This window comes from Crotalus tigris, unplaced genomic scaffold (genome assembly GCF_016545835.1).
Source record: "Crotalus tigris isolate CLP2741 ecotype Arizona unplaced genomic scaffold, ASM1654583v1 scf7180000017640.1540244, whole genome shotgun sequence".
Taxonomy (NCBI): Eukaryota; Metazoa; Chordata; class Lepidosauria; order Squamata; family Viperidae; genus Crotalus; species Crotalus tigris.
Window position 1 is genome coordinate 924,251 of NW_024096533.1, and position 17,577 is coordinate 941,827.

At 36.7% G+C, this 17,577-nt stretch overlaps 1 protein-coding gene across 10 annotated transcripts in view; it reads right to left on the reverse strand.

The window, feature by feature from the left end:
- The window catches only part of NAV2 (neuron navigator 2), a 281,427-nt gene that overhangs the window by 185,746 nt on the left and 78,104 nt on the right, over nt 1-17,577 (reverse strand). For 8 of the 10 annotated variants that reach the window (XM_039335370.1, XM_039335377.1, XM_039335376.1 and 5 more), the window contains exons 6-7: nt 16,346-16,414; nt 11,899-12,056 (exon numbers count right to left, since the gene is read on the reverse strand). In XM_039335370.1, the coding sequence (XP_039191304.1) occupies nt 11,899-12,056; nt 16,346-16,414 (227 nt within the window). The remainder of the gene's footprint in view (nt 1-11,898; nt 12,057-16,345; nt 16,415-17,577) is intronic. The other 2 variants (XM_039335375.1, XM_039335372.1) reach the window with 1 other exon arrangement.

Genomic DNA, 17,577 nt, shown 5'->3' on the forward strand with positions numbered 1-17,577 from the left:
TTTTGCCAGCCTATCAAACTTTATGCATCCCATTCTAAAGATTTAGTTTTTCACTTTCCTTTGTGGCCTCTTAGTTAAGAGATGACAGTTGAGAAAATTTCTGTTCCTTGGCAAGTGTCGGTCTGTTGAATAATCATATTCAAACATAATTTTGTTTTGCACTAATATTTTTAGAAGTTCATACCTAGTATGGTAGTCTTCCAATATTTCAGTTGCTAGTGAAACAGCCTCTCTGTGTTTAAATAAGAGGCCGAGGCATGATTCAAATGCCAAGTCTAGCCTATTAAAGGCAACATAAGATTAAACAGCAGATGTACTGCTTGCTGTTAAATTCTGTCTGCTAACACCATTGGGTCTCTGGATTTACTATGCCCTATGGCACATCCCCAAGACAAATAAACTTAAGCCTGACTCAGACAAGCAAACTTTGCTCTTAGAACACAGCAAGTTTCATAAAAAAAAAACATGCTGATAAATAATACATATTAAGGATAATTGCATTTTTAGCAGCTGATCTTTTTTTTCAGGTGTCTTTTAGTTCATTATTGAACAACAGTAGTCCCAAACTATCCTTCAGGTAAGGACAAGGCACCTGATGCCCTAACTCCCTGCATCTTTCATCGTTAACAGTCATCGAGACATCTAGAGCCGCGGTGGTGCAGTGGTTAGCATGCAGTATTGCAGACTAATTCTGCTCTGATTGCCAGCAGTTCAATCCTGACCAGTTCAAGGTTGACTCAGCCTTTCATCCTTCCGAGGTTGGTAAAATGAGGACCCAAATTGCTGGGAGCAAAAACATCCAGGGAAGTGATTGAAGCCTGGGAAACAGGGCTCCTCATCAGTGAACAGGAGTGCTGATTTACCATCATCTTATCAAGTACTTGGAAGGCAAGGGCTTGGCAGCAGAAGCAAACAACAGCCAACAACTTCATAGCCAGCCATTAACACCCCAATCAACATCTAAAAAGACACATTCAACAGGCACCAAATAAATACCACACAGAGAACACACTCTGCTAGAGAGAAGTTTCCTGAAGATGGGCTCCATATGAGTCCGAAAGCTCGGAAGACAAAGTCTCTTGTCCTGATGGCCAACCCAGATTGGATCCTGCAACATTATCCTAGGACACATACATTCACCTTCATTTGTGCAATATGCTGACTCCGTAAACTGCTGAGAGAAGACTGTAAAGCACTGTGAAGAGGTATTTAAGTCTAAGTGCTATTGCTATTGCTTGCTATCATTGGTTTGGACTACACTCATTTATAGTTTAGCAGCATCTGCAGAGCCATACATTCAACATGTCTTATCTTTAATACAGATTCTTGTTGCCTTCTCAAGCAAAACTGAGGTCCCAGAGTTGTTCTGTGGCATCTGGATTGTTTAAACTCAGTTCAGATGATTCAAAAAGAGGTAAATGAAAGTAATCAAAATTATCAGAAAAAATATTTTTTCAAACAGGAGTGTTGATTGGATTATTATATCAGAACAATCAAGAAAAGTTTCCATTTTAAGGTTTTGGAAAACCTTTACAGGAAGATACTTCTGCCTATTTTTAAAAACTGTACGGGAAACAGTCTAGTACATTTGTATTATTTTGAGTCCCACTTAAAAAAAAATACTTTCTACAATCTTTAAAGTATATTATGCTTTCATGTTTATAGGAGTAAAAAATACAGTCTAGTCCAGGGGTAGACAACCTTGGTTCTTTTATGACTCATGGACTTCAACTCCAAACTCAGGAATTCTGGGAGTTGAAGTCCATGAGTCATAAAAGAGCCGAGGTTGCCTACCCCTGGTCTAGTCCTACCACTTACTAGGTTGCTATCTTCAGAAGCAAAAATGGTGTTCTGAAAACATTTGGGGCTACTTATTTTGCTCATAGAAGTGATATTAAAAAGAAAAAAAGCTTGCATGATTCTGTATTTGAAACAATATTTACGTTCTACTTTCCAATTTTTAACACTCTAGATGGCTGTTAGAAAGACATTTAAATATAAATTGTTCATGGTTTAAATAGATTTTAGATGTTTACCAAAGGTATAAAACCATCCCAATGAAAATCTGTAGGCACCCTTCTCAAATATACTGTAGAACTAAGCTAAATATAGGCAATGGGACTTGAAGTTATACAGAAAAAGTGGGTTTATTTTCCAAGCTGAGGAAGAGTTTATTTTGTTTAGTGTTTAGTGAAAACATATACAAGAGAAAAGGTACATAAAGCATATTCTTTAAACAATATTAACTTGTATGTTGATAAATTAATAGATCTGGCATTTGTGTCTTCACCACAGTTCTTTCCAAGATTGGTTTCAAAGGAATAATGTTTAGACACAAGTACTGTGTGTAAGCTCCACCAACTCTAATGTTTCCCATTCATATTTTTTTTTCCATTGAATGTGCCAGGTTCCATCCAAATATAATTGCTGGCTGAGTTACAGTAGTGGCGTTTGGATCTTTGTGCACAAAACCATTGCATTTACATTGGAGGCTTTAAACTACTGGGGCTTGTTGGCTGGAGGACTCCAAGGCTGGAGTCTCCATACAGCTAAAGGGTATAAACTGGGGAAGGCTTTTTTCTTTGGTGTGTGTGTGACAATGCTCCAATGAAATACTATAACCACTCTTATTCATATACACATCAATGAACACACACACAGTCTTGTATAAAGAAAAATATTTTTTTAATGAAATGTTTTAAAACAGCCACAGTGCAACAGGCTGCATAGTTAAGGGCTACTCAAATCACCCTGAGAGGCTCTTTTAAAGACAGTTGCTCCAATATTTAGTATGTGGGGAAGCCTTCTCCTGTTAAGGAGAGTCATTGACCTTTCAATATTTAGGAAGAGAGTAAAAACTCTTAATTTTTCATTTATTCCAAGGTGAAATTTAAATTCTAACTGCACAACATTGTAGTTGATTTACTTTTTCACTATTGTAAGCTGAAATTAAAAAGCTGTAGCTGGATGGAACTTTGAGAGAGAGAGAGAGAGAGAGAGAGAGAGAGAGAGAGAGAGAGAGGGAGGGAGGGAGGGAGGGAGGGAGAGAAGTTTAAAGAATACACTGCAGTGTATTCACTGCAGTGTGTAAACCAATGTATGAATGAGTCTAGAAGCAAGAATGGTGTGCAAGTATAAAAAAGTACAGGACAACTATGCCACTTTCTTTCTTTCTGTTCCCTCCTGTGATCATTGTCCCTTTGTTTTGCACAGTTTTTATGTTTTCTGCATTGTTCCTTGTGTTTTTTTAAATGTTTTAATAATTGTAAACTGCCCAAAGCCATTGGGAGTTGGGTGGCATATAAATTTAATAAAGTATATTCTATATTATATTAATTATAATTCATGAATGATGTTTTAAACCAGGTTTATGCTTCCTTTCTTTTTCTTATCTCATGCCTTTAGTTTTTTTAGTTATTATTTCTGATTCCTTTCCTGTATTCTGTATAATGTTGCTTACTCCAAAAGGGCATAATATAATAAGCATGCATATATTATATTCAGAAATGTCAAATTAATACAAGTTTTTTAGTCTGTAAATTAGTTTGTATTTTTGTTATAAAGGTCCCCCCCCCACTCTTTGGCAGTGTTGGAACACCTGAGGAAAAACGTTTTACTCTTCAACTGTTGCTAGCTTTCCTGTTTTTGCCTTCAAAGTAGTGTTGTTGTTGTTGTTGTTGTTGTTAATTGCGAAGTCGTATCCGACCCATCGCAACCCCATGGACAACATTCCTCCCGGTCTTCCTGTCTTCTACCATCTTCTGGAGTCCATTTAAATTCACACCTACTGCTTCAGTGACTCCATCCAGCCATCTCATTCTCTGTCGGCCCTTCTTCTAGCCCTCAATCTTTCCCAGCATTAGGCCCTTCTCCAGTGAGTCCTTCCTTCTCATTAGGTGGCCAAAGTATTTGAGTTTCAACTTCAGGATCTGGCCTTCTAAAGAGCAGTCGGGGTTGATCTCTTCTAGGAGTGACCGGTTTGAACGCCTTGCAGTCCAAGGGACTCGCAGGAGTCTTCTCTAGCACCATAGTTCAAAGGCATCAATTCTTTGGCGCTCAGCTTTTCTTATGGTCCAGCTTTCACAGCCATACATTGCAACTGGGAAAACCATGGCCTGGACTATTCGCACTTTTGTTGGCAAAGTAGTAGTCACTAATAATGAATCTGAGCTTTATTTCAAAACCTCATTGAATTTTGACAGTTGGACAAACTGTAGATAATCCCTTCCAGTTATTGAAAATTTACCACCCCTCGCCCTTCCTGCCTTCTTCAACTAACCCACTTGGCTTCAGTGCTACTGAATTTGGCACAGTCAAAAATCAAATTTACTGATGATGTGGTAGTTTGTCCAAAAAGAGACAGATAAATTAAAGCATATCAGAATTTTTGCTGGCAAATCACATTAACGCTAGAGCATACAAGAGATCTTAGTAAAGCTATCTATCTTTTCAATTATCCATTTCTAGCATTTGTTTTAGGAAGGACACATTTATTTATTATGCAATTAAGCCAAAGAGCTTTTCTGGGAAAATGTTAGGGAAAAAAATGTTAAAACATAGTGTAAAACATGTATTTTACAGATAATGTATATATTGCCATACAAATACCGATGGAGTTGGGTGAAATAATGCTTGAATAAAGTCTAGCCAATAGATATCATTTCTTAAAGGAAAACACTCAGAATTCAACAAAATGGGATATATCCTTTTATATCCTTTAATGTCATAGTGGGGTATTTTTATATCTAAAGCATAAAAAAGTCATTTTGTATGGTATTCTGGCAACTGCAAATAGAGGTTAGAGGAAAGAAAGAATAGATGCAGTCAGTATTAGATCTACTTTTTCAAATGGCTTAAATTTCATACATACTGCATTTGGAAATAAATTTTAATGCTTGACATGAGTCAAACTTACATTTTAGGATAGTACTGTAATGAAATTGTGAGAAAATTCTTTGCACATATTTTTATATTTGAGGTTCTGATTTTCAGAATATGAATGTATTCTGGCCTTCAAAACTGTACATGGGTATAACTTAGTTCTTCCTTGTGATAGTAATGAAGGAAGGAAATTGTGAAAAAAAATGGATTAAGGACTCTTTTATGTTTGCTCGAGTGAAATTCAGACTTTTCCCAACTAAGTTTTTAAAAAACCTATAAAATTGAAAGATACAGACTGTTAGAAAACAATTAAATACACTACAATGTCTTTCATAACTTGGTACCCTCCAGAAATTATTTTGATACAAATTCCAGCTGAAAATGTCTTTGTTTATAACTGGGAATTTGGGAATAATTGTCCAATGCATTAGAGAACATCAGATTACAAAGTTTGCACTAAACACTGACTGATAAAAAAAATAGAACTATTTCTCCAGGTGTATACTGCCATCTGCAGGATTATTTTCAGATCCAGATTAGAAAAAGAAACATTTTAGATAAAATATTCCTCTGTTAAAAAATATTACAAGGACTTGTACCATTAAAGTAACAACATGATTCTATGGTTAAATGAAAAGAAGGGCTGGCACATAACCCAACTAATCATTGCAATTAAAGAAGTAAACCACTTTGGACAGAACAAACTTAAAATATTTGATTTTGAAAATGCTATTTTTTAGTCCAGTTCAGTGACATGTTGGGATATGCTGTTGAGATGTCTTGTACTGCTTTGTTAAGGTTTAATGTTAATACCATGTTTCAAGAAGCACTTTATTTATTTATTTGTATTTATTAAATTTCTACACCACTCATAAGTGACTCTGGATGGTTTATCACAAAATTGTTCTTCAACTCAAACTATGAAAGGAACAGTGTTTCATGGGAACAGACTTCAGCTGGAATTAGAGCACTTCTATGATTATTTAAATGGTTATATACAGCCAATGAGAAATATGCAATGGGATATGAAATGCAAGGAGTTTTAAAGATAAATATACCCTAAGAGATAGAGTACAGAATGATGAATGTAAGGCTTCTGTACTGATAATATACATTTATTTAGACTATAGCAAAATGCTACAAGTAATTAAGAAGATTCCAGCATGACCTTATCTGAAGGCAGAAGTCTCTGATGGCGCAGTTTATTCAGAGGAAACAGAAAAAAGACAATGGATACTTTAGATAAGGATGCCTAAGTGGAACTGACAATTCAGAAGTGAAGCACAGTGTTTAATTACACCGAAGATGACAGGCAGCAGTTCACATTATAAGCTTGAATGCTTCATCATTTTCTTTATAAACCCAAGTGCCCAAGATGACATTAAAGCTTTTGTTCAGTTAACGGCAAAAAAACAAAAACCTTCCTTAACAGGTCAAAATGTTCAACAGTTCATATCAAAAGCACAATGTTTAGACTGTCCATTATTATTAAAAAAAAATCATCAGTTACAGTGACAATGAATAGAACATTATAAACTAAGAAAGGCTACAGGATATGATATTGGTGAGGTAAGAAATCAGTGCATTTCGTTTCTATTCACTTGAACAGTGAGCAGTGATGTTTATATAAGGGATGAATGTAGAGCTCACACTGAGAACTAGCAACATTTTATTTCTAGCAAGTTTTTCAACTGTCACTGGGTCATTTTTTGATAGGCTGTTTTAACCACAATGCTTAAATACTTCATAAGTTAGCAGTTCAGTTCTTTTTCTTTAAGGAACTAGACAAGTTATTGATCCTCCACGAATTCCCATCCAATCTACAGAGCTCTTGATCCAGGTACATAACCTTTGTGTGGCTGAGCTCACTTTTTTTAAAAATCTCTCCAATCTACTTTTATTCTGGCTTTTTGGAGTATTTTGGTCTCATTCCTATTATTTCTTTTTCAAGCTACATAAGAACTTTTAATTAAACTCCAGTAATTTCATGGAACTCTATACTGTGGCCCCTTATCACTAGACAAATTCTAGTAATCTAAAATCCCAATATGACTAGAAGATGCACTGTATAAAAAAAGATTAAAACTACTTTGTTACATCTAGGTAGAAATCTTTCTTTTGTTATGCTTTTCTGAAAGTTATGCTTTTCTGAGACAACTATACTTTTCTGAAAATGACTTCACATACACAGGAAGAAGTGATGCTTTAACCGACAAAACGAGTCTTTGATTTTTGAAGATGGCTATCATTGTGTATTTTTTTCATTTGTTTTTAATAAAACATAAAGGGGGTGGGAGAAAGACAGAAATATGCACATGTTGCCAGTCCCAATTGGGCATTATTTGTATGTAGGCTAATCTTTCTTTGCTATTAAAGTGTTTATGAGTAGGAATGTTTCCAGAATTGCCACAAAAGTGAAGCCATCCCAAATAAGACAGAAAACAAGAAAATGGAACTTATTCAATCAGGAAGGAAATCTGGCCTGAGAAAACTCGAGCTGAGAAGTTATAAATATAGATTTATAAGAAACACATCCATTTTCAATCTCACCACTGATCTAAAGGAGAAACTTCCTAACAGTGAATTAATCAATGGAACAGCTTGCCTTCAGAAGTTGTGGGTGCTACATCACTGGAGGTTTTCAAGAAGAGACTGGACAGCTACTTGTCTGGAATGTATAGGGTCTCCTGCTTGACCAGAGGGTTGGACTGACCTCCAAGATCCCTTCCAGCTCTATTCTGATTCTGATTTTTATATCAATCCCTTCTCATAGTCACTCATATTCAAGCCACCTCCCCTCTTGACTATTGCAACATGATCTACATGTGGGGCTGCACTTCAAAAGTATCCACAAGGTTCAGTTGGTTCAAAATGCAGCAGCCAGTATGGTTTTGTGCAAGCCTAGATGTGCACACGTCATCTGAAGGAGCTGAATTGACTGCCAATTTGCCTCTTGGTCCAATTCAAGGTGCTGATTTCATCTCTAAAGCCTTTCGTGGCTTGAGTCCGTGATGGCTCCCTCCCTATAGAACATTATCCCTGTGGTAACAAGATTAACTCCCACTTTGACAGTCTTTTGCAAGGTTCTGAAGACCTGGTTTTGCCAACAGGCCTGTGTAACCTAGAATGAGATGGAGCCCATCAAGTAGTAGTAGTACTAGTACTAGTACTACTACTACTACTAGTAGTAGTAACAATAACAACAACAACAATAGTAGTAGTAGTAGTAGTAGTAGTAGTAGTAGTAGTAGTAGTAGTAGTAAAGTTGGAAAAGTCATCTAGTCCAACGGCCTGCTCAGGCAGGAAACCCGATACCATTTCGGACAAATGGCTGTCCAGTCTCTTCTTAAAAACTTCCAGTGTTGGAGCATTCACTGGTTCTGGAGGCAGGTTGTTCCACTGGTTAATTGTTCTCACTGTCAGGAAGTTTCTCCTTAGTTCTAGGTTGCTTCTCTCCTTGATTAGTTTCCACCCATTGCTTCTTGACATGCTTTGAGGCGCTTTGGAAAATAGCTTGACTACCTCTTCTTTGTGGCAGCCCCTGAGATATTGGAACACTGCTATCATGTCCGCCCTCTCCTTCTCTTCGTTAAACTAGACATACCCAGTCCAGCAGCCATTCCTTATATGCTTTAGCCTCCACTCCCCTAATCATCTTTGTTGCTCTTCTCTGTACTCTTTCTAGAGTCTCAACATCTTTTTTACATCGCAGTAACCAAAACTGGATGCAGTATTCCAAGTGTGGCTTTACCAAGGCATTGTAAAGTGGTATTAATACTTCACGTGATCTTGATTCTATCCCTCTGTTAATGCATCCTAGCACTGTGTTGGCCTTTTTGGCAGCTGCAGCACACTGCTGGCTCATATTTAGGTGATTGTCTACTAGGACTCAGAGGTCCCTCTCATAGTTACTACTATTGAGCAAGGTACCACCTATACTATACCCGTACATTTGGTTTTTCTTGCCTAAATGTAGAACCTTACTTTTTTCACCATTGAATTTCATTTTGTTAGATAGCACCCAGTGTTCAAGTCTGTCCAGATCCTTCTGTATCTTAAGCCTGTCTTCTGGAGTTTTGGCTGTTCCTGCCAGCTTGGTGTCATCTGCAAATTTGATGAGTTCCCCTTCTATCCCCTCGTCCAAATCGCTGAAGATGTTGAAGAGCACTGGGCCCAGAACACAGCCCTGGGGCAGCCCACTACACACTTCCCTCCATGTAGATGTGGTTCCATTGAGGACCGCTCGCTGAGTATGGCCAGTCAGCCAGCTACAGATCCATCTGGTGGTAATGCTGTCTACCCCATATTTTTCTATCTTATCAAGTAGTAGGTTGTGATCTACTTTATCAAATGCCTTACTGAAGTCCAAGTAAATTATGTCCACAGTATTCTTCTGATCCACTAATTTTGTCACTTGGTCAAAGAATGAAATAAGATTTGTCTGGCATGATCTATTTTTGAAAAACCCATGTTTGTCTTATTTGACTTATTTGACTGACTGATTATTGTGAAAAGGGATTTGGTAGGTTATTGCTTTATTTATTGGGTTTTTATATTTGCAAGCTATCTGAAGTCATTGAGAGTGAGTTGCACAGCTATATAAATTTTGTTAAATAAAAAAAGTTATATATTCATTTTTATGCTGATTTTGGATCTTAATTTGGATATTTTTGAAAATCACATTTTATCACATTGCATTTGTACTGTAATGAATTTTAATTTTGTATTTTAATTTGCTTTATTGTGTAAATCACTTCAAGATGTTTTGTGTGATAAAGGCATTCAATAAATATATTTTTATACCCTTTGAAATTAGCATTATATCAAAATGTATAAAACACTACATCATATTTTACTTCCTTTTAACTCAAGTAAAAGGACATTTTCAGTAAGCTTAATTCAACAGAGCACCTTTTAAGAATACATATAAAATCTGCATTCATAATGAGTTCTTCATTTTTATGTAACAATAGAACACAACAGCACATTTACACCTATCAACCCTGTACTCAGTGATCCTTGAAATTAAATTTAAACCATGTTCATTCAAGATCCCTCTCCATGGCAAATAGGGAGTAAAAGTCAACAGGCTAATTTATTATTCAAAAACACCGGAGATGCACTTGAGATGTTTACTTTTGCTGCTGCTCTTAATTAAGAATATGCTACTTCAAAGGGACTGATTTTCTGCTCCTACTTCCCTGGACTGATAGCGTTTTCTAGACAACAAAACAAAATTATATGGATGGTGGTGAGAAAGGTTATAGAGTAACAAGGAATTTGCTTCAGTTATGTTGAACTGCAGCCAACTGGTTTCAAATAGAAAACCTTACAGACAGTGCATACCATTTCAACCTTCACTTTTACTTTAATTTCTAATAACAAAATAAAGCACATGTGTAAAGCTAAATCTAGAATTAGCAGGATTAATCCTTTTTAATCCTTTTAATGGCTCTCTAAGAAATCCAACATAAGGAAGGGTGGCTTTTCTGTTCATCTGATTGTAGCAACTAGGCATTAATTTTAGATGCAAGTAATTATTCTCAATAGGCTACCTTTTTGGTTGACAAAACACTTCTGAAATAAGTGAATGAAGTTGCACATTTTTCTCTGCAGACCATAGGTGCACGTTTCAGAGTGTCCAAACTGGATTGGAAAACTTTCTAGCTACATGCCTGAAGAAATACTACAAGATGGATTAGACAGAGCAAATCTCTATCACTGTGGTTCTCAACTTGTGCTCTGTGGACCACTGAGGGTCCCCGATGTCATCACAGGGGGTCTGTGAATGCTGAAAGAGATGTTATGATTTAAATCTTGAGTTAAATCTTGGTGGTCCGTGGCTACAAAAGATATTTAAAGGGGGGTCCATGGTGAAGAAAAGGTTGAGAATCATTGTTCTACCATGTTTGTGCCAGGCAGTTTCCTATATTCAACTGTTGAACACCTCTCCCTCCCCAAACATGGTCTCAAAACATACAATTATTGTTACAGACTTTTGTTTTGAATTCAAAGGGCTATGACAATGTGGAGGGGAGAGGAATGCATCATGGAAGGCTGGAACAGAATAGCTCATAAAATGGCCACAAAGCAGGTGTAGTTACCCTTCAAATTGGGAAAGGGCAGAAAATCAGGGAGAGGCCATTTCATGTCATTCTTCAATACAGTGTTTTATTCTTCATACAAGTTGTCCTTAACTTACAACAGTCTGTTTAGTGACTAGTTCAATGGCACTAAGAGTGACTTATGACTGGTTTTCACACTTACGAGTGTTGCAGCATTCCCATGGTCATGTGATCAAATTCAGATGCTGGGCAACTCACTCATATTTATGACGGTGACAGTATCCCAGGGGTCATGTGATCCTCTTTTGTGATTTTCCAACAAGCACAGTGAAGCCAGATTCACTTTACAACTGGGTTACTAACTTAACAACTTCAGTGATTCACTTAACAACTGTGACAAGAAAGGTCATAAAGTGGGGCAAAATTCAGTTAACAAATGTCTTGCTTAGCAACAGAAATTTTGAGCTCAATTGTAGTTGTAAGTCAAGGACAACCTGTATGCAGCAAATCCAACCAATGAATTTGCTCTAATATAAATTAGAGGGCAAGATTCTCTGAACGCCCAAGTTTTTGTACAAACCCAACATCTTCAGCATATCTGATACCTACAGATTAACCTATGTGAAAAACATATAATTCAGTTCTTAAACAATACATATACGGTAAATGTTGTGTCACATCTTTTCTTATGACAGACTTATTGAACAAGAAAAATGAAAACAGGAGAACACCTTAAACTTCCCAGAAATTGCACAGTACCACATCAAAAGGGTCTTACTGGCCAAATTAAGCTGTATTTTAAACATGCTTGAAAATGATTAACTTTAGCTGAATCGTGTCATTTGTTTACAATTGGTGTTTTTTTTTTAAAAAAAAAAATCTGATCAGATTTTTATTCAGCTTTTGAGAACAGCATGTGCAATATACTAACAAAAAATATCAGTTCACTTACCTTTCTCACTGCTACTTGCTAGAAGGGAGGGTGGGCTTGTGGGCTTGGATTTGTCATAGTTGTTAAAGCTCTGGCTGCGCCTATTGTTAGCATTTGCTGGACCACGGGTTTTTATTTCGCTGCCTGCAGCTGAAACCCTTGTGGTAGGACCTGGAAGCCTGTTTTCAGGGTAAAAATAAATACGTAAATAGGCTTGCTCTCCAAATGTAAATGGAGTTGGTTTAAAATTCCATATCAAATTGGAGGAGGGCTTACCTCCTCTACAAAGACAACTGACCAATTAAAGAGCTCCATGAAGACTCTTGTGCTTCTCTGCAGTTCCACTGCAAAAGCTTCTCTTACTAGATATCTAAGACATATATGTACCTGGATCAGCTTTTTCCAACTATAGCACAACCGATTAGGGTTTTTGTGTGGGAGATTTCACATCCTTTCCAAACTGGATATTGGAGCTTGACTCATTACTGAATATTTAGACATCAAAACATTTAAATCTAAATGTCGGATTCTGCTGTGAGCAAAACATTCTGCTTTAAGGAGCTCCAGTGGCCTTTGTGAAAACTTATCACCTTGAGACAGTGTTTCCTCAATTTCTCAGTTCTAGTTATGCTTCATGCCCTAGTTAGAAAACTTTTTCTGCACCGAATTCCAGAGAGGAGCTAACACTTATGTATCTGGATATGCAGGCTGCAACATGCCACACAGTTGTTAGTTACACTAATTTCTTCTCAACCTAAGTATATGCTAGATTACAAATGAAGGCTTTCATTGAGAGAATTCACTTACGTATGAACATTACCTATATAAACATGAACCACGACATGATGGATTATGTTTTGAGAGAGAGAGAGAGAGAGAGAGAGAGAGAGAGAGAGAGAGAGAGAGAGAGAGAGAGAGAGACAGACGGACAGACGGACAGACAGAGTTAGTAGATATACAGATATAGACAGACAATTAGATAGGTAGATAGACAGACAGGCAGACATTCTTGTCTCAAAGACCAACTTCTAGAGTTGATATTCAGTGCACTAGACTGAAAATATGCAGCATAATCCTTAGTAGTTTTGCTTTGGTACAAGCCCCACTCAGTTCAGTGGAACTGATTTCCAAATATGTGTATTTAGGGTTGATGCTTTAACGTTTGCATGCTTAATGTTCATATTTTTAATCAAGTTACATAGAACAAAACAAAATGAATATAAATCACCTTTGGTGCAACACATTTCGAATTTCTCCTGCAAAGGTTTATTATATAATTTCTATGTACCTCATCTTCATTTTACAACAATTTGTAGTAGAGAAATTTTCAACACTTAATACGTTTTTAACCAGCAAGCATTTTGATGTGTCAGTGTTGTCAGTTGTCACAATTGCTAACTTCACTTTTCTTTACCGAGTACAGAATGAAATGCTCTTGAGATATACTGTAATCCCTTTGGTTAACACATTACAAACCTTTGTTGCTTCCAATGGCATTTTTATGACTGTAAAAGGGAAATGTTGGCAATTTTTCTTTCCCAACAGTTTCTAGAGAGTGACCAGGAAGTAGAGAGGAGAGAAAAGGGAGCCAAAAAGATAGGTCAGCCTTAGAAGATGCATGCACATGCTTTCAAAGCTTACTGACAACATATTCAAACACAAATCAACATCTTTAGCTCTTTACTTTTGTGGCTACTGAAACAGAATATAATTCTTGCTTTTTCTAAAGATGAGGTCTTCTGTTTTCAGATGCTTCTGAAGAGGCAGGCCAAAGTAAGCACATTAAGACAATCATTAGAGAATTGTACACGGCAGTCATCACAAATGCACACATAAACAGCTTTCGATAGAGAAAGAGACCCAAACAAAAACTGTAAGGGTGGAGTCAGAACAGACTTAGAAGGAAAGGAACCAAAAAGAAAGTATTATTTCACTTTGCATGCTTTGGTGGGACTGGCATTGACTGGAGAAAGGGCCATTCATGCAGAGCTAGCATTGGAGAGAACAGATTTAATACCAAACTTATATCAGTCCATATCTGCCCATTATGTTTGCTTGGTATCTGAGAACACTTCCTTCTAACCATATGAAATGGAATAAAACTACACAAAGACATTCCTTCTCAAGAACCCAAACATGGACAATTTCAAAAGATAGGTTTACAGGTAGAAGCATTGTCCAGTTTTGTTCAAAATATCTCCTAAAGTTTTCTCTCTTGCTGTGGCTGCATTTCAGTATCTATCTATCTATCTATCTATCTATCTATCTATCTATCTATCTATCTATCTATCTATCTATCTATCTATCTATCTATCTACCTACCTACCTACCTACCTACCTACCTACCTACCTACCTACCTACCTACCTACCATCTATTGCTGTCTAATTCTTAGTCTCATATTATGTCCAATTTGAGCGTAATTGAAGATCTTTGTACTTACAGACTAGACAAATGTAATGGTGGTGAAGCAAGAGCGATGGAATGGGTATTTTACTGTAAAATGTAGCAATTTTCTGCACCGAAGAGTGAATAGGTAGCTGAGAAGCAGGCAGATAAATTACAGAATAGAAATAATATTTTGCAGTTTGTAGTCAAAAAGGCATAGCATAATGTTGCATTCCAAAATTCAGATTTATGGGGCATTTCTCTTAAAGTTTATCATAAGAACTTTAATCTGGGATAAATAACATAGGCATTTCTAAAGATTAGGGAAAAATGAATGGACTGAAAACCTTATTACTCATTCCCAGGCAGATTAGAAATTTGCTATTATAAGACATTGAGGAAAAAAAAGATGACATGTATGCCACTGTGTTTCATCACTTGACACAGGAGATACACTCACTGCTATTTGTTAGTGTTGAGAACTAATTGGACTTTAAATGCAATCAAGAGTAATTAGAAAAAAAGTTAAAACAGGGGGAAGGGTGGGATTAACAATTTTCTTTCTTTTTCCAGAATGGAAAATTGACAGCATTTACTTTGTCATTTAAGTCCCTTCAGGCATAAATAGCAATAGCACTTAGACTTATATACAGTCTCGTAGCGCTTTATAGCCCCCTCTGAGTGGTTTACAGAGTCAGCATATTGCCCCCAACAACCTTGGAAGGACGGAAGGCTGAGTCAACCTTGAACTGGTCAGGATCAAACTCCTGGCAGTGGGCAGAACCTGCAATACTACATTCTAACCACTACACCATCATAGCTAGATGATATATAGAAAGCATGAGATGACTTCCACATTGCCTCCATATACTTGTGCTCTTGTGAAAGCAATTGAAATGCTAACATCTACCTGTGTGGGAGGAGCTGTACATATATAAAGACTTCTATGTGTTTGGGATCCCCTGGACTGAGAGCATGGAAGCATGCGTTGTGCTTTGGCAGTTCAGGTACCCATATCCAAGAAGATCCCCAAAATGATGTTGGGACTGGCACTAGTAGTGTGCCCTATTCCATTTTAATAAGCTGAAACAAAAATATAATTCAGATTTGACGTAGACAGTTGCATTACTGTTATGTACTAGAAATCCTCCAAGGTCCTTTTCAACCCTATGATGAATAGAATAGAATAGAACAGAACAGAACAGAATAGAATAGGAGTAGAGTATAGAATATAGAATAGAATAGAATAGAATAGAATAGAATAGAATAGAATAGAATAGAATAGAATAGAATAGAATAGAATAGAATAGAATAGAATAGAATAGGAGTGGAGTGGAGTGGAGTAGAGTATAGAATACAGAATACAAAATACAGAATACAGAATATAGAATATAGAATAGAATAGAATAGAATAGAATAGAATAGAATAGAATAGAATAGAATAGAATAGAATAGAATAACAGAGTTGGAAGAGACCTGGCAGGAAACCCTATACTATTTTAGACAAATGGCTGTCCAGTCTCTTCTTAAAAATTTGCAGTGTTGGAACATTCACAGCTTCTGGAGGCAGGTTGTTCCACTGGTTGATTGTTCTAACTCCCCTGAGATGCATGCCTCCATACAGTGTGCAAGCTCAGGCCCACCAGCCACAAGAGCCTTTCTTTCCCTACAAAAGCACTCCTGCCCTAAACACGCTTTGCATCAATCTCAACTGATTGTGTCATTTTTCACAGATATTCCCTTTACAGGAAGTTTCATTTCTCACCTTAACTAGAGCTATCCATCTTTAAGCTACAGTAGTAATAAATCTGGATATATTACATTTATTATTATATCTTATTTTCTGATATAAAGATCAATAGAAACCAAATGGCTACTAGAACACCTTTACTTAGAAGAAGTAGTAAGGGACTAAGTAAGACACTAATCAGTCAGCTAATAAAAAAAAGAGTTTTCTCAGGTTATTCATAATATTTGGTTTAAAATCAACAGGTAAAGCATTGGTGAGGCCTGAAACATGCAGACTGGAACTGTTGCAAATGGGGTTATCCATGCTCTACATTAGAGGAAGAAACGCTAACCTAGAATTCTTTTTCTGACCGAGAGTGAATCGGATGGTTTTGCTTTGAGATGAGTCCCTGGGTGATGCACTGTACAATAAGAAAGGAAAAAAAATTGAAAGATGCAAGTGAGTAAAGAAGAAATATTAATATAGAAAGCCTCTGAACTAAAAGGTATGGAAAAATAATTTATCCAGATGTTTTCAAAGGAGAAAATAATGTTGCTCACCCCAGTCAAATGTCTAGACATGATCCCTACTAAAAAAAAGTGTATGAACCAAAGCAATGACAGTAAAGAGTTAGAGTGGACATTTATATCACAATCACATAAACTTTTTGCAAAACTTCACAAGTGAATTTATATTGTAAAAATAAATGGTAAAACCCCCATAGGGTGATATGATGAGGCATGCCTGATCAGAGAATTTTATTATTATTATTATTGTGATAAATACCAAATTTCACCACATGAGGGTGCCTGCTAAAGACAGCTTCGTGAAACGGAATTGAAGAAATCCTCATCATGTAAAAAATAAAGAAAGCAATGGTAAAATTCAATGTGTATGATCCTCATATTTACTCACACACAAACCTATAGCTCAGGTTCATTTTGTTACTGACAGAGATAGATATTGTGCTATGCTGAAAATAACGCTAACTGTATTTCTTGTAGGAAAGTAAGTTTTTCTTATATATAAAAATACTTTGAATGTTTCAGGGGGAGGTAAATTTAAAAAGACTGGCCCCAGCCTCCGTATTACAAGTGCAAAAGCATCAGGATCCTGTTTTTAAAAGATTCACCACTGTTTTGCAGTTAAACAGACAAGTATCCCCATGTTGTATATTTCCCCATCTCCTGCAAAACTAATAGCTGTTTATAGGCGAAGGGCTTTCAATGACGAATCAGCATAGGGCCAAGCATTCTTCCTTCTATCCTGGCAACTGCTTTAAAGCATGAAAAACAACATTGGGAAATCCAATCATCTCCAGTCACTGGAAGATCCAATTACCTGACTGTAATGACAGCAGAATAAAGCACACGCAGTTGTGTAAAGAATTAAAGAAGGAATTCTCTTGTCAGTAACCACAACCATAGTGGACTTTGCATATATTCATTCCAGCCCAATTAAGGAATACATATTTCTGGAAAGCAATTTCTGCCCCTAGTCCCATGACTGGAATCCTAGGCATATGTGGCTTTTGTGCATACAGGTCATTCCCCTACAATCCAGTTATCAAGACTGCACAAATGG